The following is a 26,962-nucleotide window of genomic DNA, read 5'->3' on the forward strand; positions in this document are numbered from 1 at the left end:
AGAACTAGTATCCAGTGATAGACGGATAAATATTTCATCAGTAGTGAAGTAGTCCACACTGCAAATATTCCATTACTAATAAAAGATTAAGGTTCAATTGTTTCTTCTAGTCTTAACATTGAAATGACTGGCCAAAGCCAACACTCGCAGAGTGGTTTCAAGCACATAGCATGCAAGCAACACATGTATGGTATTCAATTTTGCTGCTCATTCTATTTACTTTTATAAAAGGGAAAACACTCCAGTAAGATGCAGTGACAGTGTTATTTTTGTCTGGAATCCCTCATTAAAAACCCTGCAACCACTAAGATGCTTCTTGTTGAAGAACCAACTATATAAAACTTGCCTTTACTTTGATGTTTGGGAGCTTACCTGCCAATGCTTTAATGATATCTATAGTTGAGAAAAGACTGTCATGATCAAAAACAAACTAGTATTTTTCCCAAAGGGCATTTATGTAGCAATTTACCACAAGCCCACAACTACGCTCCATGTATCCTAATCAGCTGACTGCTGTCAACTTAGAGTCCAGGGAAAGCAACAGGACTAGCTAAATGGCACTTGAACAGAAAAAGCATTCTTCCTAAAAAGCCATGATAATTTTCCAGGTTCCCTTTTGTAGCCAGTTGTGTGCATGGGGAAACTGATAACATAACAAGAGAACTACAATCAGCATGTTAAAGAAACTCATGTAAAGGATATTTTACAGGTGTGAGAACAGCTGTGGGAAGTTGACATATAAAACACTGCAACTTAGATGTACCAAAAAAGCAGAAGAAAAATTCATTTAAAGGAACAAAAAAAACCTAATGAAAGCAAGTTAAATGGGAAGAGAATGTTTTTAGCAACCAGAAAGGGGTCAGGACAGATTTCTAAACTTTGTCTAAGCGAGGGCCAAAGAGTGAAAATGTGATTTTATTCTTCCTTGATGTGTTTGAAAAGCATCCTAGCTTACAGGGAAGATATCCAGATGTATTATGCTGTTAACTCCTCATAATATGTTTTTCCTCTTACATTGTTTTAAAAATGAAAAATGTAGAAAATCAACACTTCAAAAAAATTCCAAGTTCTCCCAATTATTTGTCCCTTAACTGTATTGTGATACATGTATCTAAACACTTCAGTGAGGACAAAATGGCAGGCATTCATTCACTCTTCATAAAGTCTTCTCACAGTCTTGCAGTTTGGAATGAATCCCCTCTCTAAGGGAGGTTCCCATCATTCTGTATCACAAACTACTAAGAACACAAGACAGAGACCACTTCAGACTAACATTTATTTAATCAGAAGTTTCATTTTCAACTGTAAATTACAATCACTAATACACCTGCAAGTGCTTACCACATTTGTTCAACTATCATATGTAAGCATATACAGCATTAGTCAGTTTAAAACAATCACAGTACTTCTTAGTGCAATCTGCAAAAGGAGAAAGATCTTGGACCCACTTTGTGGAAATAAATAGAGTGACAAAAAGATTCAGTTATTTTAAAGTTATGTATATTAAATGAAGTTCATGCATGTGCAAGAGTAAAAAGATTTAGAGTTCTTCCTTGTAGTAGCCAAGTTTTGCTAGTGACATTTCTCTTCTCAGCTGCATAACTTCCCAGAACATCTGATCCACTAAAACAACAAAAGAGGTAGAAATGTCATTAACATAATGAAGTAATGAGAATATTTTATTTCAACTGACATATACAGGCTGCCTCATACATCAGCTTAGGGAAACTTCAGAATTAATGTTAACATCCGTAAAAAGGAATCAATGCATGAGAGATATCATCGCTTGGTTGGCTTTAACAAAGTTTGTAAAAATAAATATTTTGAAAATTGTAAAAGATGGTCCTATAAAAAACAATTTAGATTTTTTTTAATTAGGGAACAAAAAACCAGCAGTACTTCTTATCAACTTCAATTATTTGTAGTTTCTCAATTTTCAGTTTCCCTGCCCATCACTCATTTTCTGCAAATTTAAAAGACCGCACAAAGAAAAAAAAATAGTATAACTTGTAGGATAAGCAAAAATTGTTTCATCACAGAACTTGTGACTTTGTTGAAATTCTCCTGATTTTAATCTTTCTTTCTCCCAGTAATCTGACTGCAGCAATGAATTGGTGAGGGGGGAAAAAGACCTTTTTAAATTTCATCTGTATTTTGCTAAACATGATGTGCATCCCTCAAGCTTTTAGATGCCACAGTAATACAAATCAAAGTTATTAACTACATAATTGTTCAAGACAAAATAATTTCTATGCAGCCAAGACTATGATGTAGAATGAATTCAAAGATTAATTTCTGCAAAAAAATGCAAGGTCTTCCCTACCATATTTCAAAAACCACTTTTGCAAAAAGGAGATGCACCTCAAAAATGATATGATGTAAGAGTGGAAGCACACGCAATGCATAATGCAGACAATTATCATGAGTGTTCACATTCTAAAGGTGTTATTGAAATATTTACATAAAGCTACAAATGCAAATTTTTTTTTTTTAATGGTAAAGATGATACTTTAACTGGAACCCCAGACCCCATTTAACTCAAAACTTCTTGTGAAGAATAAATAATTTTGATAATGCTGAAAACACTGATTACATGATAGAAAGAAAAAAAAGTATCTCAAGTACTAGCGAAGTAAGTTTTTAGGTGAAACTATACAGGCCCTTCTAGTCAAAATAAAAGACAGTCTTCTAAATATAAACCAAATTAAAACTGAAAGAATGAATTTTCAAGACTTTCTGCAGTGTTATTAAGTCAACAATAATCATCACTGATCTGAATGTTGTAAAACAATTTAATGTATGAAATAAGTGGCTTTTTGGTGAATTCACTGAAAATAATTCCCTTTGGCAAGGACAGTTAACAGCACTATTTGTGTGAGGAATTGTGTGTCAATTTGTCACCTCAGGGTACACTTCAGGTTAGAAATGGAAAGACAGGATTTGGGTGTAGCCAAAATCCTGAGCTCTTGAAACAGAGAAAGATCAAAAGAGATGACTACAGGCAAGGTGGATCAAAGTGGGGATATTTGGACCAGTTGGGCCTATCCAAATTCTGGATGAAACAGGCCTACAAAAACTCGGAGACTAGAAGAATGAAAAGCATAGACAGCCATAAACATTACAATGCTATTTTATTCTACTTTCAAAAAACGCAACTGAACTCCAAAGAATTAGCAGATTTTAAAGGGTGACAATTTTTTTTTTTTTTTTTGAGAACTATTAACAAAGGGTTAACGGCACTTTTTCCACTTTCTGAAGTGCTTAAGCAAATCTCAAAGCCTAAGAGGCATGGTCTATTTCAACAAAAACTTGGACTAAAGGCAAGCATTGCTAGGTAATATTCTTTGACCTGGACACAAAATGTGATTAAATTGTGTGCAGCTTAAACACAAATCATCTTAATTTTCTTTTATAGTGATAAAAAGCAAAATAGCCTTGCAAATGAAGATCAATAGCTACAATTCCAACACGCAATAGATTTTTAAATTCTAGAATTAAGTAATCTAGATGTACAGTTCATACATTTTCATAGCTGCCATCTTTTATATGGACATTTTACTTGAGCCAAATAGCACAGTTAAGCACATTTCTGAATTATTAGCCCAGACAGGAGTTTAAATAGGCAGCTGTTAGATATGCTAGCCAGACAGGAACAAAGCAACCAGGTAACTGCGGTGATGGGGGGGGGGGGGGGGGGCCCTGAAGCAATGGCCGCAATAACGTTTCTCTTGCTGAAGAGCAAAGGGGAAGGGGAGGAAGCCTTATATTATCAGTTATGTTTAATAACAGAGCCCTGATCAAGAGACTTTGCAATGCCACAGCAAAGGTCAAGAGCTCATTTCTCAGCTGCACTTAGCTAACTGCTTAAAATCTGGTCTCCTGTTTTATTTTTTTTACAACTTAACCCAGAACTGTTGTCATCCTTGTCAGTTCTCCCTGAAAGGCAGTCTGATGAGGAGGGCTGCGTGAATTTTCAATGCACCAAATGAGAAAAGATGCACTGACACACCAAGAAAAAAAAAAAAAATTGCCCAAGTCAAACCAAACTGAAGGTTTTTCTGGCCTCTCTAATCAACCCAACACTTTCGAGTGAAATGACATATTTTATTAGAACCAAAATTCTGGAGGTCAGTTTCAGGCGTTAACAAAATAAAACAATGGAATTGAAAGGCTAAAATGAGGCACTGTGAGAAAAGGGCAGGAGAGAACTGAACCTAGAACATCTCCATTTCCTGTGAAAGAACCTTAATTTCTTGAGTACTGTGTGAACAACTATCACTAACTCCTCCCATCACAGAGTTCTTCATAAAACTTCTCATTGAACAATGTTGGAGTTGTTATAGGTGGACTAAAATCATTTTTTCCTTTGTTGTTAACATGTTCACAGGGCCGAAGCAGAGTCAGAGGGATATCACCAAATTCTAGTAATGATTACAACAAGTACAAACATACGGTTTTCCTGTAATGTCAGGTCAGTATTGTTGTGCACAGGTAACAAGTTTTAGGCAAAAGTACTATTTAAATCGCTACTTATATCTGCAATATTTTTGCTACTCACCATCTTGCTGCTTCAGAAGTCCTTGTTGGATATATCGAATATATGTAAAGAAGTTGCACACAGAAGTGATCTGAACCAATATAAAAATAATGGTGGTTAATCTCATATGTTATACAATTGTACGGAAAAATAACTACTACTCAAAATGAAATGACAGTAAATCTACTTACCCTGTAACGACAGAAAGGAGAAATGTAGTAATAATTGCTTGAATCCCCTAATTTGATTCTATGCTTGCATGACTTACTTTGTCCACTGAGAGCACATTTCCTGCAAAATATAAAGTTTGCATAATTTAGTAAACAATTCTGACATTAATGTCTAAATACCTGCACACATTTAAGGTGCTAATATAGTTACTTTATACTGAGACAGGTACCCGAGTCTCTGATTTCATTTTATAAATTATTATATTTGGTTGCCAACTATTCAAGTTCCATATGGATTAATTTTGTTTTAACACTGGTGCATCATGAAGTATTTTGATTTTTAAATCTTTTTTTAGCTCCTGCATACTTGATCAATTCTGATCGTATACTCCCATATTTACTGGTTCAAGTTGCTCTGAAACAGTGGGATTTCTTTAACTCTTCATATGTGAAATAAACAGTTTGAATTATCAGTTGATGCCAACATTTAAACAGAACAGAAGATTTCTGCTTGAGGTTACATTTTATCATAAAAACATCAGCCCTGTAGAATAACAGTCAATTCTCTGAAGGCTGTGCAAGATGCGTTCTAAGACCAGCTTTGCATTTATGCCCAAATTTAAACTGCACTTTATATTCAGAGTATGAAAGAATTTCAGGCAAAGAAAAACAGACTGCCCAGCAATAATTCTTTCCATTGGCATTATAAACAGTGATGGTAAAATAATAAAATTTACTTTTTCTGGTGTATTGCAAATATCACATTCACAAACAAGGAAAGGTCACTAGTCAGCAGAAATTCTTCCAAAACATAATTTGAGAAAAGGCACACTGCATTTAAGATATTTTCTCCAACACTCTTCAGGAAAAAAAAAAGTTCCACACCTCTTGAAAAAACTGCTATTAATACAATCTTAATAAATGCAAATAAACCAGAAACCTGATTTATTTGGAATTTCTATATTGCAACATCTCAGATGAACTAGGTTGCTATGGTACCCACTGTTTAATTGATTCTAAAAGCTGCTGGCTCTTCTCCCTTCCATTGCTACCTCACATAAAATTAGAGAGTCAAAGAACAAGCAGCCTTTCAAAAGTGAAACAAAAATAACTAAGCTTCTGTGGTTCTACACAGCGGCCCAAAGGCCCTCAAACAGTCAGCAGCTGGTCCACAGAACCACATAAAACATAATAAAACAGAAGAGTGCATAGGGCTATCCATAACAATTCATGAGGACTGGCAGCAGCACATTCATCCAAGAAATCCTGTAGTAGCTGAAACAAGCTGATGTCCATTTCAGTTAAGCTTTTTCAAGACAGACAAACTTTCAATGCTAAGAAAATAAAGCCCTTTTTTCCTCCTTGCTATAGAATTACCTTCTGCATTTTATCTTCCATCACGCCAGGTTAAATGCTGGTGTGACAGTTGCTAGTAATGCCTTGGTTCTGTGCTGTACGGTGTACCTGCAGCTTAGTGCTTTGTTCCCCACAGGGACAATTACTCGAACCCTGTGGGAAAATCCAGCTGTCTCACTCTAAGGCAGCACTTACAACACACATCATCACAAAAGTTATTGAATGGTGCCTCTATGTCAGGAATCTTCCTTCACTATTATCACAACTCCCTGCCCTCCCCCTGCCTCATTTTGCTGTTGGGCTATTACACACTATTTTATGTATCTGTTTCCCCCCACACACACACAGGCAACTGTACAAGAAAATAATTCCATTAAGAAGATTATTCTAGTTTGTTATTTATGCTGTTTTTCTATACTATGCTACCTATCAAAGAACATTGTTTCAATTAAAAAAAAAAAATGTTTTTCACTTTAACAGTGAGAAATGTGAAACTGTCATTCTGATTCAGTGAAAACTGGAACACCTGTTTCCCATTAAGTGCCAGTAATGATATTTAAAGCAAAGCACAACTGCTGTCAAACTACATTTAAATACTGCATATTCCTCACCTATTACTTATCCACAAGCAACAGACCAAAACTTTGTCACTAAATGACAGCTGGAAAGGGAAGGAAGAAGTAAACCTATTTTTTAATATGCTTTAAAGTAACTGAAGTACAATTCGTATGTAAACATTTCTAAACAGTTAATATATAGTCAGCCAACTGTTTAAGGACTATATAAGCTTTAATTAAGAATTTATCTTAGATAGGACAAAATAGATTAAAAATCTCATGGAACTTTTGAAGGATGCAAATGAGTACTCTGGTTTGAGTGAATATTTCATCAAGTCAAGATGTAGAGAAGTTGCCTGAATTGCAACTATTTTAAATCAATTTGCCAATTGCTCTTTAATGATATGTGACTTGTTTTAATAGTTGTCTGCATTCTCCACTACATTCATGGAACACACGTCATCGTGACGCACCTTGGAACTGAAATCACCACCCCTTGAGGAGCTCCATTATTTGTGGCAGGCCCTCCTGATGGGGGACTGTTACAGCTCCAAGTAAACCTTCTGGTGACAGGACTAAGTTGAAGAATACATGAATTCCTGAATTTTGTAGGCTAGAAATGATCAAAGACTAAGTCATAAAACATAATTTTCATTTTAAGCAGTTTCTTTAAAGGAAGAGTAAAAACTTCCTTTGAAGCATGTTAAAAAGTATTTTCTCTTCTCCTCAAAAACAATGGGAACAAGAACTCAAAAACAAGGAGTACAGGAACAAAAAGAAAGAAATCTCATGTCAAGTAGAACCAAACAACAACATTTTGATAGAAATTTTCTATCAAAAAAATTGAGTTTGGCCAAAACAAGTCAATTTGTCCAAAAGATTTCCAACAAAAAAGTCAGACTTTTTCAAGAGTTGAAAGGCACGGACTTGACACGGACTTTGCTTGCTTAACCCTAACATACGCTGAAGTGCTCTACAAATCCCTCCCTTCTCTTCCACACCCATCAAAGCTCTCCTGCCTCAGCCAAGTTCCTCCCACCTAACCTTACAGCCTTCATCAGTGCCCTCACACAAAGTCTCGCCTCAGATTCCACTAGGACCATCCCAGTTTCATAACCTTCCCTCGTCATTCAACCACACCTCCCACTTTACATTCAACTCACCCTCATCTCAGTTGCATTCCCTCTTCATTATATTGCTCCTGCTCACATTCAGAGGACTTGCTCTATATACTTCCTCTTAAATCCTTCAGCTGCCTTTGCCAGTGTTATATATATCCTCAATTTCTTACACCACAAATATTCTAGATGCATGGTATTCAGTCTGTACTACTTCATACCTATTTCTTTCATAATACCTTCCATGCCATAGCCCCTGTTTTAAGTATCAGGATGATCTTCAAGTGAGTGTTACTTTTACAGTTATGTACTACAAATAAAGCAAATGACTCTCCCAAAAAAGGAATTTCTCTTGAAGGCTTGTTCTACATTAGGCTTTTTTTTTTTTTGGGGGGGGGGGGGGTAAGTTTGATTTGTTGTCTACTTTCCCCATAAAATTTTGCAACAGCAGTCTTGACATCTCATATTTTAGGAAATATTTACAAATTTAAGATATACACATTTGAATAAGGTGATCGGTTGATAGCAGTTTTCTCAATCCAAGAGTTCTCAAATGGTCAAGGTTCCCCTTTTGTCTGTTAGCTTAACATACTTTGGTCCCCCACATTCAACTGCAGAAGCTTTCACAAATCGAACAGGTTGCAAGCCAACAGGTTCAATGCTCAGAGTGTTGTTTTCAACAGCTTCCAGAACAGCTGAGGCCAACTGCAAAAGAAGTTTAGAAAGCAGTTAAAACAGCTTAGCATTAGCCATTGTTCTCAAAGTAGTGACACATTTCTGCCTCTATAAAGCTAGAAATACTGAAAAAACTCAACTCATTCAATTACAAATCAGATTTGCTTTATATGCTGTTGTAAGCAAAATCAAAAAGGTCCCATTCCCAGACTGGGGTTTAAACTCTGTCCTCCAAATAACTGCCTTCCATGAGGCAAGATAACTGTCTTTACAGCAGAGTATGTAGGCAAGCATGTTTTAACTGTTAACTGTACATTAAATTCATTCCTCATAAGCCCAAACAGCATATACATTTGAACAAGCAATGATTTTGTCAAAGACTGGACACAGCACAAAACCTTGTTTTAAAATTGCTCTAATTTTACTGTATTCCATAGAAAAACAAAATTATGCAATATGCCTTCTTTATCTCACACAAAGGAAATAAGTATTATGTCACAGTTTTTGAAACATAGCTTTAGAAAAGCGTTCAAAGAAATAAAACTAAGCAATAAAGAGAAAAACCAACAGGTAATTGCAACTTTAATACAGTGGCCTAGCTAAAACATCATCTTCTTGAAACAAAGGGCAGCTTTCCTCAATGTTATTTGATGTTAGCTCTTTATAAACACACAGCTTTTAGACACTAGAAACATGTTAATTGTTTGACAGGCCTCAACAGTTGCCCAGGTTTACTGTTTAAGTATGGCCAAATAATATTCTACTGTGCATATTTTAAAAACAAAGTTGTATTAAAGTAGTTCAAATATTTTTTCTCTGCCACCTCTCAAAAGCAAACCAGAACAGTACTCATGCACACAAGAGACTACCAAGAGTTAATGTAATGCTTCAGCTAGTCAGATAACCGCATTTCCAATTATTCAAAAACATAACACATGTAATTTATTAATTTAACTGCACAGCAGTTGATAATCAAAAGGAAAATAGGGGTTGGTCAATCCACGCACAACATCTGGAAACAATAACTGATATAACTGACAAGTGCTAGATGCCTCATTCTTTCCTCAAGAAAAAATACAAATCTACAGTAATTGTATCACCACTGAAGTGGAAACAACAAAATGAAGTTGCTGGGGGAAAAAACAGGATGGCCTAGTTATACACACTACAGAAGCAAATCAATTCCTACAGTAACAAGGTAAATTTTTTAGTGGGAGAGGTTCATATGATGCTCTATACCAACCAAAAGGAATTAGTATACAATTACATAGAGCATTTTCCATGTGAGGTTTTTCAGTTTCTAAAACATTCTTTCATTTTTCATTTTCTTATAAAAAAAGGTGCTCAATAATAAGGACTAAGCAGAGGACTTGCAGCTGCAACCACTTCCACATTATTCCCAGTCTTTCATCTCTATTTGAGGGGACAGGGAGATCACAAACAAAAAAAAAGTCACATCATTGTTTTCATCTAAAACTATATTCCCGAAATGTTCCTCTTAAACATTAAATCCCAAAGTTGAGTTCTTGCAACTCAAACTTCAAGAAAACATCCAAGTTGTGCTTTCCAGCTGCTGCAGTTAACAGAGAGAAAATATGTCCACAAAAAAATCAAATATATTGTGGTCTCTACTGCCCTCTATATAAAGTAGAGACAGTGATAGGACAGTCTTTCTACAAAAATGCATCTCTGAAATGTCAGTGGAACACCCGCCATCCATTCCTACAAACATCAGATTCAATCAGACAGCAGTAAAGTCTAAAAAAGGAGTAAGACAGCCTCTACCTGAAAAGCTGGTATCTAAAATAGCAAACAGCAAAGAAAAACTGATTATCTCAATACTCCATACTACACTACTTCACTGTAAACTGTCCCACTGTAATGAAATAAAAAATGCTTCATATGAAAGCATTTTTACTGCAGTCTATTATTGGCTTTATGCAAGATATTCAAAGGAAAAATGTCAGTGACAACATTTAGACTACATTACCTCACTTTTTGAGAAGGTTAAACATGGAAAAATATCTTCCCGATAGATTTTGTCCAAGAAAGGGCATGTTCTGTCCATAGTAGGCTCATCCTTCCAAGATCTGAATTCATTATACAGAGATAGGTCAGCCTAAAACACAAAGATTCACATATTTTAGTACTATGGTTATCACACTAGTGTTGAAAATGTGTAAGCATCCACAGATAAATAGTAAGCATTAAAACTAAATGCTTTCCATTGCACTGTGAAAGAATGCTATTGCACTCCAGCTCTGAGCACCTTCTAAAACCCCCTTTCCTAAGACTGTAAATTTGAGCAATTCAAAACGTACCATTTTCAAGACAGACTTAATGCATTCATTGGTCACCATGACACAAATGACAAGCTAATCACCTCTCCCCCATTTCCTAAGCTTCCAGGACAGTTTTGAAAATGTACCAGCTATTGTTTAACAGACAAAAGCCAGTAATTTGCTTCTTTGCACATCTTCCTTACAGTGTTTTAGTCCATCTGTTTTCATGAATCACAGAAAAGCAAGGAAATCTAAAGAAAACAACAATTGCAATCCTAGACATTTTATATATTCACACAGCATTTGAATGTAATGCACTGCTATCTGAATGCAAAAAAGAAAATACACATTTAACAGTAAATGTACTAACACAGGAAAACTAGAATTCAATACCCAAATCACTTAGAACTTTACTCTTATGCTCCATTTTACATCTTCAAGTCCAAACTTCCTTCTACACTATGCTATGACAGGAGGGGGAGGATATTCACTGAGCTTCATATTAGGCTCCTCGTTTGTGAGCTGACTTTCCCCAGTTCCTATAGTCAATGGAGAAATACTAAAAAACAAACAAAAAAAACCCACCCACACATGAAATCACAATAACAGCTATTTGAATTGGGAAAATAGGAGTAAGCATGCTCTGTATTAAGAGACAGTTTTATCCGTTTTGAAAATACCTTGTTTTGCTCTCTCCATGTTGCAGTTTTCTGGTGAGAAGGCACCTACCCAGTCTGGTATTCAGGAGACAGGTACTAGGTCACTATTAAAGTCAATGGTTCCATTAGGAAACAGCCTATCCCATGGGGTGAATGCCCATTAACGCCTGGTATCCACTAGGCACTCGCAGAGCACATCATCTGGTTTTGTTTCACCTGACAAGAATCCTATTTATAAGTGCCAAGGATGCTCCAAAACGTGAGCCAAGCCCAGTGGGGATGACTGCTTCTGAAGCACACTCCTAATCCAAACTAAAACACCAAAGTAGGCCACCCTCCCTCCACCCCCACAGGATCGTCATCCCGATGTGCACTGACTACTCAGACTGGCTTCGAGTCTGTTGACACATACCTTCAGCACCTTTCCTCTCCTACTGTTTGTTAAATCCCTTTCTTGTACTATAGCAGAACTACACTCTCCAAAGCCAAGACCTGTGTGTCTGCTCACTGCGAGGCACTATGGGAGCCTACTGGCATAAAGGAGATACAAATCCAGGTGACAGTGTTGAAGTGATCTAAAGCTATATGAAAGGATATAAGCAGGAGGTCAGCAAAGTCAGAGGAATGAAAAACAAAGATGATGAGATACAGCAAAGGTAGGAAACAAAGTCATGGAGAAAAAGTGTCCATAGAAATGGTGGCAGATAGTCATATGGAATGAAAGGAAAAAAGAAAAAAAACTGACTGTGCAGTCAAGCAGAGAAGCCACAAACAGATTATTATGATAGGAAAAGTAGAACCTAATGCTACTGCCTACTGACTCCTTAGATTACCTCTCCACTCCAGAGAGTATGGAGAGATACAAATAGGAAAAAAGGGGGAGTGAGGATGAAAAGTATTTAGAAGAAAGGAATTTTTTTAAAAAACCCAGACACCAACAAATACTAACACTGGTTTTACAACATGCATCTTAGAAAACAAATGTGATTTTAAAATCTTGTAACATTAAAAACAGATAGTGTAGATGAGATACTGAAGAGGGAAAGTAATTCATGCTAGAGGTAACCCAATTAAAAAGATGAGTATACTCCTTTGAACCAACCTCCTTCAGTGTTCTGTTCTTCCTTATGCACCTCCCTTTCTTTGAGCCTTCAGCACTTCACCATTTTCTTTTACAGATATATTTTGGTGAGTTCTTTTGTTTTGAGAGGGATGGAGGGATTAAAAACAAACTACAAAAATTAGATTGGCAAATTTGTTTACCATTAGACCCATTTGCCTTTCACTCAGGTATAATCAGAAACAACTATCTTAATTAAGCGAGTCCATAAATGCTTTGGTTGCTAAGTCACCAGCCTCATTGTATAAATGAAACTCAATAGGTGTAACTTGCTCCCTAAAGGAACATTTCCCTACCTTAAAGCCCATCTCAGGTCTGGCTTTAAATTGAACACCATCAAGAGATATCGGCAGGGAAAAAAAAGCCATTTTCAGTTTGTTCTATATGATTCTAAGCATTAAGACGCATTTCTCATTAACCGAGTTGGTTATTTTCTATATTTAACTCAATTTCCCCCAAACCCATGATTTACAAAGAAGCTGCCTTAAAAAACTGCTCAGTGAACATAACTTGATGCTTTTCCTCTCTGATCTACACTGTGTGCGTGCTGTATGTGTATCTCCTCCCTGCCTTTACTTGCATTAGACCAAAGTTTTGATTACTTGCAATTAAATATACAGCCAATTGTAATTACAATTTTGGCTGAGTTTTTAACATTTTAATTTTACAGTAAACAATTAAAATACAACATCAGAGAAACATTTCAGTTCTTAAAAAAAGTGACACATTTAGCAGCATTTATACTGAGTGAACGTTACCTGCCTGCCTAAGATGAATGCAGCTATTTGGCTTGCCCAAATCCTGTTGATGCCTACATTCATTAAGCACCCATCTGCTTATCCTTGAGGTTACCCACACATGCTTGGTAGTATTTGTCTGGGAATATGGCACCTTTCTGTCTCCCCTGCAATTTAGGGTAGACAGTCACTTGGACACTGCTTGTGTTCCACAAAGAAATCTGAAGATTGATATGGCTTTATCCAACATCTGGGAACGGAAAAGTCTGGCTTCTGGACTCTCCATGAGGGTATCACAGCCACACTTCCTGCAGCCCAGGATAACACTGCCATCACAAGGCCACTACTTACCCCCGAGCAAGAGCATTCTTTGCCCCCCCCCCCCCTTCTGAAGCTCAGTCACTCTAAAAAAAAAAAAATCAGGAAAATGGCACATGAGGGAGGGAACTAACTTGGTGGTGAGAATATTTGGCAAAAAAAGGGGGCAGAATTAAAGTTCCAGACCCAGCTCCCAGAAACGCATAAGCATTTACACTAGGCCAGCAATAAACAAAAGCAGTTCTGAGAATAGGGAAGATAAACAAAAACACACAGTACAGGATAAAACAAAGCAGTAAGGAACGTAAGTCCTCCCCTCCTTAAAACTGAGTGTCCTACCCACTAGACCAGAGGCAGTCTTGCCTTCTCCGCCCCATGGTGCACTCCATTAAGTATTCTCACTCAGGAGAGAGAAAGACTTGACTCCCCATGGGCAGAAAATCCAGGTATTTCTTACTGATTCCTTAGGCTGTCACTAGAAGAAACAGTCACCTATTTTAAGCAGACTGGATCAACTTCAGAGTGTTTCCTTATGTGGCCAATAAAATGGAGACTGAAAGAAAGAAAGAAATACAGACCAGGCAGACTGGACCTTCTGCTGCACGTCCTTCACATGCACCACTTTCTCTCCATAGGAAATTGGGGCAAAATCATTCCCCGCCCTGCCAGACACGCAAAATGTCATTGAGTCATGACCTCAACATGATGTTTTCAAAGTGACTGGGCTTTCTCAAGAGTGACTGAGATTCAATTTTGAAATGAAAAACATTTTGGATATCATGTAAAGTGGGTAGGCAGGACGTAAAGCTTTTGAACAGAGGCTTGAAAATGTCTTCCATTTTCTAGATTTAAAGGCACATACTATAAGTGTGCTTAATGACAGAAGTCAAAACAAAATACAAAATGGCCACAGAGAATCAGATTAAAGATCCAACTAGCCCACTCCCTTCTCTGACAATGGCCAGCAGTGACTTAGGGCTAGCTACAGAGCAATATAGTGGTATTTCTTCATTACAGCCTCCCAACTTATAGTCATCTGTGGTTTAAAAGCTTCCTGAGTCAAAAAATCATGCCTGTATTTTCTATATACCATGACAGGCTTCTCTCTTGTGAGTATGCATGATTAAATTTTGAACCCATTTATATTTTTTAGTCTCACTACCTTGTGACAATGAGTTCTAAAATTTAGTTTTGTGCTGACTTTTCATTTTAGTTTCCAGAGAGTTCTCATTACTAGCAATAATTAATATTGTTCACCATTCATCTTCCCCGTGTCACCTGTGACTGTACAGATTTTTGCTCTACCTCAGACGCCTCTCCTTCGCCACAGAGAGTCCTAATTTCTCTCCATACAGAAGGACTTCCATAGCTTTGATCATGTATGTCACACTTCATATTTTCATTACGTCCTTTCCGAGATGGACATATCATAGCTGCATGCAGAATTAGACACATACATTTACTGTGTTTGTACAGCAGCATAGTACTTTTTGTTTTGCTATTTATTTCTTTCCTGATAACTTCTGAAGATATGTGGGTCTTCAACCACCACTGAATACAGAGATGGTGTTTTCAAACAGTTATCCACAAGGACACTACAGTTGGGGGGGTTTTCTGCACAATGTACCTAATTTTAAGACCACAACTGCATGTCTGCTAGAGTTGCATTTTTCACTAGACGCTCTATTCTTCATTTATTGATTTTCAATTTCATCTGCTGTTCCATGACCCAATCAGTATCATGAGATCCTTATCAACTCTTCAGTCATTTTTTTGCTACTATCGTTCTGAGGACCTAAGCACCAAACTGTCACCTCGGTATTTCCCCACTTTCAATGGCATTTACAAGTAGATCAAAAAATCACAGGTCCCTGTGGGACTTGACTGGTAACTCTCCTCCATATCTCTAATAAATTATCATTTATTTCTTCTTTTTGTGTCCCCTCCTCCCCTTTTCACCCATTAGTGATGTATAAAACAATTTTTCTCCTATGACAATTTAGTTTAAGAAGCTTTGGTGAGGACTTTCATTCAGTTATATATATATTTTAATTCAAGTATTTCATATTTTATCTCATTCCCCTCCTCCAAAGATTTAAAAGTAAAAAAGACTTAAATACCAATAGCCGGTGATTTTTTTAAGAAAATCTTTCTTTCATTAGTGACAAGATATCTCTGAAAGCATGCAGTACTACATGAAGATTTAACACACAGGAGATTTACTGTGATAAAAATGAAACAATAAAACTAGCTTATCAGCAAAAGAACCCAACAATCCTTGCATTGTTACCTCTTTACAGTCTTTTACAATTGGCTGCATCATGGTAAGGTCCTGATGACTGCCACCCATAGCACTACTTGTACTCTTGTTTCTTGCATGCCCTTTTTTAAAAGGTGTTTTTCCACTAGACTGAAGCTCTTTAGTTGGAGATGTCGGTGAAGTAGACAGTACCAGTGTTTTCAATGCTGCTACTTCTGCCTGAAGGACATCGATCTTGAAAATAAAAATATAAAGTCATTAACAGACCATATCATGTTAGGGCATGAATATGTTAAATCCTTCAACAATTTCCGGTTATCTTCATTCAGATCAAGACTTGTTTTTCCAGCAGTACTAGCACACATCCCTATGCAATTGCACGCTGTAGTAAGACTGGTTTCCTAGGCACCTGGCTAGCTATCCAAGAACGCTGTTGAAACGCCAGTTGTGCATCCACAGATGTTAGCTAATACATCAAGGCAACATGGAACAATTTAGTATATATTTTAAAAATGTATACATGCAAGGCTCATTTTTACGTCTTTATCATTCACACTTTAGATTCAAAGACACGTGAAAAGACAAAGCAAGGAAGTTCAAAAAAACCCCTCACCTTTCCCTGTGCTTCTTTTAACTGTTTTTCTGCTGCAGCTTGTTTGACATTAGCTTCTTTAACCATTTTGTGTGCTTCCTATAAAAAATATTTACATAGTGTAAATACAAGTTTAAAAGATTCACTTAAAAAACTAAGGAGTATATCCTACTCCTTTGCTTCATGGATATTACTTGTGATTAATAAGTTGTGCAACAATCCACTGGAATTAGATAGTTATGTACCCCCAAAATACCTACAAATGTATCAATTTGAATTCATCATTGGGCCAATAAGTTCCTTTTCCTTGGGCTGAGCCCAGATTCAGAAAATGAGCAACTCCACCCATTCACAGCTAACCCACCTCCGGCAGAAACAATACCTGTCAGGAATGCCAGGCTCCAGTCATGCTTCAGTGGCTTCCAGTTGAAGTTCCTTGACCCCCCAAGAGAAAGACTCAAGCCAGTAGCGACAAAAGCAACATGGGCACAACAGCACATTCAAAAGAACTGCTCCCTTCTTCTGGCCAGAATAGCCAGTTTTAGTCAACTGTAAATTTCTGCATGAAGAAACTGGTCAAATGACTGTGAAGCCTGCATTCTTACCATCAATAACACAGGCAAAGTAAAAGCTAAAAGTAATTTATGGATTAATATGCATTTCTTAAACAGAACAGAAAAGGAAATACTAAAAATAATCCAGGTAAGCAAGCAAATCAAAAAGAAAGTGTAAAAGGCCCAGGAATTTTTTTTTTAAACATCCTTTTACCTCATACCTCTAAGCCTTCTGCCTGCAGAATGTATTTGTCTAGGCCCTGATCCAGCAATTTGCTGCCTACGATCAAATTACTATTCTTTCTTAGCATTTACTGAAGGCAACACAAACTGAAGGATCAGGGCCACTGACTAAATTACTTGGGATAGGGATCCTTCTTATATCTGTAAAGCGCCTAGCACATATCTGGACGCTATATAAATAAAACAAAATTTAATACATCACCATACCAAAAGATCTGGCTCCCACTGGCATACAACACAACTGTATAATATGGGTTTGTAAGTCTCTTAAATAACAACAGACACATGCAGGAATGTGAAGATACACATTTATACAATGTGCACAGATACATTTAACACTGACCATGCAGTTTCCGTCTAGGGATGCACCTTTGAAAGCAAAGCATGTTACATTCCCAACACTAACAGTGCAATCATGTAACATATACACCCAGCTGTGCAAAGCAGGTCTTGATCCTCCATTGGGATACATTAATATAAGCTCCAGCACCCGTTTATACAGTTACTGCAATTAGTAGGATTCAGAATAGAACATGAATCCAAGGGCTGTAGATCCCAGTGCAAAATCAAGACACTACAATGATGCCTTTCATTAGAGGCTCTTAGCAAAATCAAATGATAAAAGAAAATTCAAGTGACATGCCCATAACAGTTGGGGGTTATGAATAATTAAAACTCATTAAACAATCATTACTAATGTGTTATATTTCAAATGTAGCATTAACAGATTAAGTGATGGATTGCTCTAAGTTATGAAGTGTCATTAATATAAAATTTCATGGGCAATTTTATTTTTATTCTTACACACTTAAGATACCTGTCCAAGATTTTCTTCACCAGTTTCCTCCCACCAACATACACACATATTATGCTAAAAAGTATCTTTCCAGACTTTATTTATTGCCCACACTCCAAAGTTACTTAGCTTTAAGTAACTTTGCCCTACTGGGATGATGAAATAAGATGTGTAGCCAACCCACAGAGCAGTTTGTAATTTGATTTTGAATGTTAATATTATTCAGTTTCTGATAGCACTTCTATACCAACACAATATCATAGGTTTAAATACTCTTTCTAAAACATACTTAATGTTATATCTTTATGCATATACTGAAAATCAGTACTTATAATACTGTAAATGTATAGAGCATCCCTGCATTATGAAATTTATTCTGACAGTTGTGTGTATCACAATTTAGCCTCCAGGCATTCCGTGATAAAATGGCAACTGATCCTGCTTCTAGGATGGATTTCAGATTTTTTTCAGATGTGGTGCAAGATCACAAACTTTGCTGGCACCACTGCCCTCTTCTCAAATGAAAAGGTCCCACTCAAAGTTCAGGCTTCTCACTTTGCAGCCATGTCCAACCCGGTGCATTACTCAAAGTTTCATGCTTCTTTTCAAGTCTGTGGGAATAACATGCTGCCAGGCCCCAAATTCAAAAGCTGAAAGCATGAAGTGTGCTGCCTCCATTAATCTCGAACTATCTTATTTTGTATTTAGTCACCATGGCAACCCCAAATTTAGCTCTTTCTAGATAGTCTTGTTGACAGACAGAGAAGCTGTCTCAGAATAGTTATGCCAAAAAAATAAGCTTAGATAGTTTTAAGTTTCCTGATACATTGTCCTTATTTTCTTCATTTTGTATCTAAGCAGATTGACAAGCTCAGCAAGGTCTCTTTCATCTAAAACAATCTACTGCTTGCTCTTAAGCCTCTAGTTCAACACACACTGGTCTTGAGCTTTGTAAGCTTATTGCAGAAAAATTCAGCATACAATACACTGATTCTACATAACACATCTGGCTCGGCCTCCTTTAAGTATATCACATCGAAGACTCCAACAAACCTCAAACAGACTAGCTGTAAGTTCTTCCAATTCCTGTCCAAGTTGATCTCGCACTTTAGAAAGCCTTTCACATTCTTCATCTTTTAACTTCAGCTCCTATGGAAAATTGAAAGTTATTTATTCTGACTTAGAGTAATAATTTGGCCTTTTAAAGCTAATACTACGGGGGGGGGAATATATATATATATATATATATATATATCAGAGGAACATATACAACCTTTGCTAAACAAAGCCTTTCAAAACATTAATCTTAATACTAGAAGCAATAAAATTAATGCTGCACATACATAGCTATTCCTGCTATACAGCAACCTACCAGGCCAATCTAAAGCATCTCTAACCTAAATATCAGAATTTCCATAATACTCTGAAGCATAAGCAGCTTTTTCTGCTTGAAGTATAGAAGACTAGTCACTTAAAATATGGATCAAATTAAATATTGAAACAGGCAGAATAATACTGCTATTACTGTTTGCCCATTCCTTAACATACACTTAAAGTAATTCTTAAGTACTTATTCTTAAAAAAAAAAAAAGTTTCTTTCAAAAATAGCTTTTGTCTCAGGTTTACTCACAGAATCTTAAAATATATTTTACTATAAATATTTCATCTCTCACAAGTCTCCTTACAACTAATACAATTCCAAAATTATACTCCAGTTATATCCTTACTCTTGTTTATGCAGTGATTAAAAAAAAAAAAAAAAAAAAATCAAATGAAAGCAGTTTAATGAAATTCAAAATATGTTACTTGTCTTCAGTATCACTAGAACATGGTTAGAGGAAGCCTGGCCATATCACTGGTACAGTATGACCTCAATACAGATTTAGCAGTATAAAGGTTACCCATGCCCAAGCTTATCAGGGTTTTCCCAATTCTGAGAAAAAAGTGGGACATTTTTGCAGGGAAGTACAAAAAGTTTAACAGGAAATTTGAAAGAAGAGTTACTCTACCCTTTCCCATCCATTAAACCCTGAAATTTCTTGTAAGAGAGAGAGAAGGATGGAGAGGGAGGGGGAAAAAAAAAACAGTATATAGCCAACTTCTAAGCATTTTTGGACATAACTCCCCTTCCATCCCCCGCCCTGTCTAGTTCTTCCTTCTTTTCCTTTCCCCCCACCAAGCTAGCTATGACACTACCACCACTCCTGAAACGCAAGACTCAAAGCCACAAGTCCGTCACTGACACGTTAGAGAACTCATACACACACTAGCAATAACTTGCTTCAAAAACCTCCAGAAGCTCGTTAAGAACCTACCTGCCTTCAGAAAACTCTGGGAGACCAGTCACTACAAAGTCATAAAACCAAAGGTCAAAAATCTCAGCTTCCTGCATGTTTCTGGAAGGTAATTAGCATTTCTCCCCAAATCTTCATGACTGAGTAACCTTTTATGCAACTATACCGAAAATTACGTTTTGCCTTGTAGCATGGTGATATGAGGTCTTGCTCTCGATTTCTGCAGCAAGATTGGCAATAGATTTTCCTCTAAGATGAAGGGTCTTATTAGACTTCAGCTCCTAGATTTGACAAGTGTTTAAGGACTGCTCTAGACTTATGTAATATTAAAAGCATTTGTCTTTTTTTTTCCATTTGGTTTTAACTTTGGACGTTTTGACTGATTTTTATTCTAGTTGTTTTCCATTTTGATCTTTTAATTTCCATATGCAGCCTTTTAACTATTTTGAAAGGCACCATTTAAACGATGGTGCTTTTTCCACAGTATTTCCTCAAATAGTACTCAACTCCTACCTACTATTCCCTGTTCTGTACACAACTAGCTATTCTCCCCCCAAACACACCCTACAAAAAAGGTAATAAAATACAAAGAAAATAGAATACAGAAAGCCAAAGAGAAAGAGAGAGATACTGGAGAGGAAGAAATAAAGTTAAAGAAAAAAGGAGAGAACAAAATTTAATGTTTTTGTTTAAAATCTTTGTAAGTTTAAAATGTGTTTTCCATGTAAAATACAGTTCTTAATATGGAAATGAAAAATTCTGATGCAATGTGCTTAAAATTTAAGTTTTGTGTGTTCCTACATATGTGGAGAACATGTCAGCACCTTAATTTGTCAGTTTATTCCACTGGTTTGTAAAGGAAATGCTACATACATCACTACATCTTAAAAAGAAGCTATATTAATATTCAGGTCAAGACCTATCAAACTCGCATAGAAGGTAAAACTACCCTGGCTCACTTTGAGCTACACTGTCAATAGTCTGTTTTAGGTAAGGTTGTTAGTTTCACTTCTAAGCGGGAAGATTAAGAGGTTTTAGATTAAGTTTAGGCAGCGAAGTAAAACTACTTAATGAAAACAAAGAGAAGACAACACCATGCAGTCTACTGCTCAGGGCTGCTTAGCTATATTTGTCAAATATCGGGCAAGTTTCCACAACATGATTCAGAAGGAGCATAATATAACACATTATTTTGTGAAGCAAGTTTAATAGCTTGGGTTGATGTTTTTTAAGCAGGGAAGAAACACAGAGTGCCCAAAGCAGAAGCTTATCAGTTATTGAAGCCATTACTGCTGCCTGTGTCTTAAAGCTGTTACTGAACACCTTCCAGCCATACACAACACAGAAGCAGAACAGGCAACTGGGTACGCTTGGCTAACCATCCATGCTGCAGTCTTTCCCATGTGACTATTTTGAAAAAGTAGTTATATGGAGCAGGTGAACTATTATTAAGCAGAACACACACAAATACTGAAATAGGCAATTAATTTTTTAACTTGCATGGGAAAAAAAAGTTGAAAAAATATTCTTATATCAAATAGTCATATTACTGCTCACTTTACTTTGATCTTCATGAACAGAACATGGGGTGGGTCTTTAGAAAGAACTAGTGAGATAACAAATGCAAATTACTGCTTCAAAGCAATTCATGTTCTAAATTCTAGAAAGAGAATCATCCTGGATCTAGTTTAGCAATTTAAACAAGTTATAACTAGAAGCAGAAGATTCAGAAAACAGCAGAAGTTCTCTAGAGAAATTATCTAAAACCAGAACAGCAGGATACTGATGAAATCCAAAATTGTCCAAAAAAAGTTATATCTATATTAGAATACACTTAAATTTGACAGGCCTTCATTCAACACACAAGATAGATAAGCTACATTAAAAGTTATTCTGTTGCAACCACATTTACAAAGATATTTAATGTAACTAAGCCCAGAAAATACTCTTATCTCTGAGAAGATTATCATAAACTATTAAATTATAGCCTTACAGAGCAGGTGAAGATGCTTGTCTTGCTTGCACATAGTCTTCTACTTGCTTGAGAGAATTTCTATGCTTGTTATATATTGCAACACCATAAGTCAACAGAGGTGTTCAAACTGAAGTTTTCCATCATTCAAAGATGGCAATGAACTGCTAAAACACCTCTGGAGAACCCATCTTCAACAGCCGCAATGCTGTTACACACAATTCAACCGTAATTTGTTTTAGAAAAGCTTGAAAGTAACTCTTCAGCAGAGTTCTGGGATGGTACATTATTCAGGAGCATCCTCATTTTTATTCTCAGTTAACTCGAAAGCAAGTGACAAAAAATTTAAGAATGCTGAATATTCTTCTACAGTACTATTGGAACTGATGGGCAGTTACTGTGAATCCAATTATTCTATTAAACCCTCATCATGTAATATCAAGACCTGAGGACAAGAGATCAGATTGGAGAATATGGTTTTGTTTCTGAGATGAAGAATGCATAAAGAAACCATAGCCTTTGAAACAAAATCCAGAATATCTGAGTATCAGATTCAACAAAACTACATTGAATTTTACAATACCGTGTTTATACTGTTACCTGTTTCACAACAGGCACTAAAACAGTATGGAAAAGCCCCTGGATTTCACTCTAGTAGGAAAATATTCATAATTCCTATTCCTGGTATAAAAATCAAAGATATTGTTTCACTTGTTGACAGCCAGCCTACAGGTTCTACTCTAAAGACGGTAGGAAGTATGGAACTCTTTGTTCTCAAACTGAATGAAGTATTTCCAACCATAGTCTCTGGTAGACTGCTCTTTCCTCAGACACAGGGGCTAACCATCAGTGACAGCTGATATTTTTTAAGACCCCAAGAGAAAAACATATCACAATGGAAAACAGTTTCCCTCTCTGCAGTCATGGATGTCACCATTACGTTGACCATCAGATCAATGAAGAAATAATTTAACAGCTAAAAATTCAAGGGAAACATTACCATGAACTGCCACTGCTCATATATTACCAAAACAAACTATCTAGAACACATGCAATGTGCCAGTTGCTTACTGTGAAAAGCAAAAAAGGTATTCCCTTGAAAGGGCTCTACTAAACTTACACATCAAGAAATACCACGTCTCAAAATACCAACGCTATCCTCTGAGACATTACCTCAGTGTGCTTGACTTACCTTCAGTAACCACTGTGTCACAGCTCAATCCAAGCATGGTAGAAAAATTACTACGTAAATGCACAGAGACATAAGGAGATGAGGTCTTAAGCATAATTGCTAAGCCTCAACACCTTCTCAACTTTCCTGATGCTGCCTTAAAAAGCGTAACAAAACAAGGAGGAAGGTTCAGATCATTTAAAGAAAGGGCTCTTCAGCTCCACTATTTAAGAAGTGAAAAATCTATGTCAATTTCAATTTTTAATTTTTAAGAGGACATTTTTCACACAATAATATGTCAATACTGCCCTGATGTTATCTCTGACCTTTCTCCAAATCTTATGATATGATTTGGTGTTGCAAGTCAACTAGTTTGAAGTAGAGAGTATATTTCCTCTCACCAAGACACAAAGAAATCTTTGGAAGGTTTACACACACATGCACACACCAATTTTGCCAGTGATGCTGTTTGTTTTGAGCAGTAAAGTTTGAAGTCTTAAAAAAATACATGGTATACACAAGGCAAAAAAGCTTTTTTCTGTTTCTGCGTATTTTGTTCAAGAACCATGCTTATATGCATGGCATGTAGTGTTTTTACATTTATTCTCTAATATAAAAAATGAGAGATATTAGAGAAAAGTTCCATTCAAAAAAGCAGAGACATGAAAAAAACAATTAGGTAATGAATCCCTAAGCTTCAGAATTCCTATTTCTTTTCTAGTTTCCCTTCCAAACACAACTGCAACAAATTATAATCAGTATGTCTAATGCATATTACAACAGCCTACAGTTTGGGTAAGAAATTTGGAACAAATGAAAAAGGCAAGATACCAGATTTGTTTATTTTGTTCACTCTGGGGATGTCTGTAAGCTTTCAAGGCTCAATGAGCCCACAAAAATTCAAGTGCAAATTGTAATTCTCATTTTTCTCACAGCTCCTAACAAATCTCAGAAATTGAGGAATGTACAGAGTTACAAAAAAAGTTTTAAAAGAGTTAAAAAAACAACTAGCTAAACACAGGCACCATGTATGGATTACATTTCTGCAGATTTTTAAACTGAATACTCATTTGAACATAGGTATATATTTGGAAATAAGTGTTTCAAGACTGCATGGCGTACATCAGTACTGCAGAATGGACGCACCCCTATATGAACAGCCAAGACTTTCGGGAGAAAGTAATCAGATGCATTTTTAGGAAGTGATGACTGAGGGATACAAAAAGCTAGCTCTTATACAGGAAGTGGAAGAAAGATGATATTATGGAAGGAGCAGTGTGTATTACTGTACAGTCTGTAAATACTTCTGTTATGACTGTGTTACTGAACAATTCTGAAAGAGCGAAAATTCAAGAAGACAGGCAAAAAAGTTATCCATCCAGTATAACACTGATGAGAAACAATCAAATGGGCTGAGAATTAACAAAGACTTTGAAATCAACATTCAAATTAGAGCTGAATTACTTTTGTTAGGAACATCCAAAGCATTTGAAAATACATAATACAGTATGTTCAAACAGCTTTAATGCCTTTTCCTGAAAAACTACCTTAACAAAGCATGAGCTATGAACTAGACATAATCACCCACACAAGTTTCAGAATAAAACAGGAAACATTTCTGGTTTTAAGAGACAAGTGAGTATACAATAGAATAAAATTTTCTTTTATTCAAAGGAGAAGTGTAACAGATCTAAGCTGAAGTTTGTTAACTGTACTTTTATATATCTTCTACAGCTGGAGAGCTTTTCTGAAGTTTAAACTTTAATTTGTTCTTGCTTTCTAAGGTTCCAAGTTTAACTGCTAGAATTACATATTCACATGCAAGGCCCACAAACTTAGCTCTGCTGAGCGTCCTGTCTCTGGTGAAATGCTAACCAGATAAACACCTTACAGAAGGAAGCAACTACTCAGTGATAAAATATCAACAGAAGTGATATCAGAATCCATATTTAAGATGTACATTAATAAGGGCATACACAACTATAACAGAAGTGATGACAACATTCAACAGGGAGAGGTAACAAGCACAGAAGAAAACAAGTTCAACCATAAGATAGGGTGAGCTTAAATCTACACAAACAGGGAATAATGTAGAGAGAGGAAAGGGCACAAATACAGACAGCATAAAATCTACGAGGAATTTTAAGCATAGAAGAATGTTAACACAATAAATAATGGTTTTGTATTTATATAGCACCTTCCATCCAAACAAGTTAAAGCGCTTTACAAATATTAATGAACTGAGTCACAGTGTCTTTAAAGGTAAGCATATTCAATCTGAAGAGTGGTATAATAGTACTCCAAAGAACACCAGTGACATCTTTATTGCTTCTTTCACATACAGGCATCCCTATGATACGTCACAAGTACCTGTGTTCTAAAACATTTCAATATTCCATGACACACACTACACTTTCATAGTGTAGGGGAGAGAAGACTCAAGAGGTACGTAATCAGTGTCTATAAATACTTATAAAGTAATAATGGAATGACAGAAAATTATTCCTATTCTTAAATGTCAGAATGAAGGAATGGCCTACTTTTTAAAGAAAAAGCAAGTTTAACCACATATTGCAGCAAAAGCTTTCCATAGTAAGTAGCAGGAGCAGTAGAAAAAGAAACTATCAAGGGATATTTCTTAGACATTTGCACTGCAAACACTCAGAATAACTTTACATAAAATAACTACATTGTAATAATTCTATAATAAATGAGTAGACTCAGACTGCACCTTCCAGGCCATCTATCATTCTGTAATACTAGAAGCACTTTGAAGAAACAAACAGCAGGAGAATACAAGACAACAAGCCTTACCCTCTGAGCTTTTGCAAGTTCTTCTTTCAATCTTTCATAGCCCTTTTCTCTTACTTCCAGTACAGATGGGCTCCGTAAGTGAGATAAACTGTCTGTACTCAACCCAAAAATATCTTCGTTTCCTTCAGCAACATCTGCTACTGTAGCACCCTGCAAAAACTCTCTCTCTGCATTATTGCTTTCCTTTCTGGAATTACTGTGATTGAATGACCCACCCTGGAGTCCAGAGGTAGAACAAAGTACTGCGTCGGTAACATTGATGCTGTAAAGAAAGTGATATTTCTTTATTTAAAGAATATATTAAGAAGAAATATTTTAGAAATGGCATTAATGGTGTTGAATGTACTGTTACAAACAGTTTAATGTTATACATTATAAATATATTTAAATTATTTCTCTAGTAAAAGAAGCAGTTTATATGTAACATCATCATCATTTTAAATAAAAAGATGCACACAACTTACCTGACACCTGAGACTTCCCCACAATTCAGGTGTCTGGGAGATGAGTAAACAGGTTGTGTGGGAAGGTCAGAAACATTTAATGCATTGGGCTGGATTGGTGCGGAGGACACAACAGAAGGATGTGGTCGATAGATAACGCTGGGTGAGGTAGTTTGTTCCTGAGTCCCTGACTCATTTACTCCGAGAAGATCTGGCGTAGTAGGTGAAGCGAGGTTCACTTCATGAAAGCCTTCCAAGGGGTCACTGGCCATAATAAAAGCCTCATCATATGTA

At 36.3% G+C, this 26,962-nt stretch overlaps 1 protein-coding gene across 3 annotated transcripts; it reads right to left on the minus strand.

Annotated features, from left to right (window-relative positions):
* Positions 1–1,261: 1,261 nt before the first annotated feature.
* Positions 1,262–26,962, minus strand: RAB3IP (RAB3A interacting protein). 3 transcript variants are annotated; one of them, XM_026061786.1, is made up of 10 exons: positions 26,690–26,962; positions 26,226–26,487; positions 19,028–19,123; positions 16,403–16,480; positions 15,820–16,023; positions 10,404–10,532; positions 8,331–8,443; positions 4,729–4,828; positions 4,559–4,628; positions 1,262–1,623 (listed from the first exon to the last, which is right to left on the minus strand). In XM_026061786.1, exons 1-10 carry the CDS (start codon positions 26,938–26,940, stop codon positions 1,541–1,543), a joined length of 1,386 nt encoding a protein of 461 aa, XP_025917571.1. In that variant the 5' UTR covers positions 26,941–26,962; the 3' UTR covers positions 1,262–1,540. The 3 variants fall into 3 exon arrangements, with proteins under 3 accessions (XP_025917571.1, XP_025917572.1, XP_025917573.1); XM_026061787.1 differs by lacking the exon at positions 19,028–19,123; XM_026061788.1 differs by lacking the exons at positions 26,226–26,487; positions 26,690–26,962 and adding an exon at positions 16,764–16,940 and having other exon boundaries at positions 19,028–19,096.

The sequence above is a fragment of the Apteryx rowi genome, unplaced genomic scaffold, assembly GCF_003343035.1.
Source record: "Apteryx rowi isolate R43461 unplaced genomic scaffold, aptRow1 scaffold_185, whole genome shotgun sequence".
Lineage (NCBI taxonomy): Eukaryota > Metazoa > Chordata > Aves > Apterygiformes > Apterygidae > Apteryx > Apteryx rowi.

Coding starts and splice junctions, on each gene's coding strand:
- RAB3IP (XM_026061786.1), bottom strand. CDS start 26,940: ATGGCCAGTGACCCCTTGGAAGGCTTTCATGAAGTGAACCTCGCTTCA. Junction 16,024..16,402: donor TAAAAGAAGCACAGGGAAAG/GTGAGGGGTTTT, acceptor TTTATTTTCAAG/ATCGATGTCCTTCAGGCAGA. Junction 4,629..4,728: donor CTCCTTTCTGTCGTTACAGG/GTAAGTAGATTT, acceptor ATATTGGTTCAG/ATCACTTCTGTGTGCAACTT.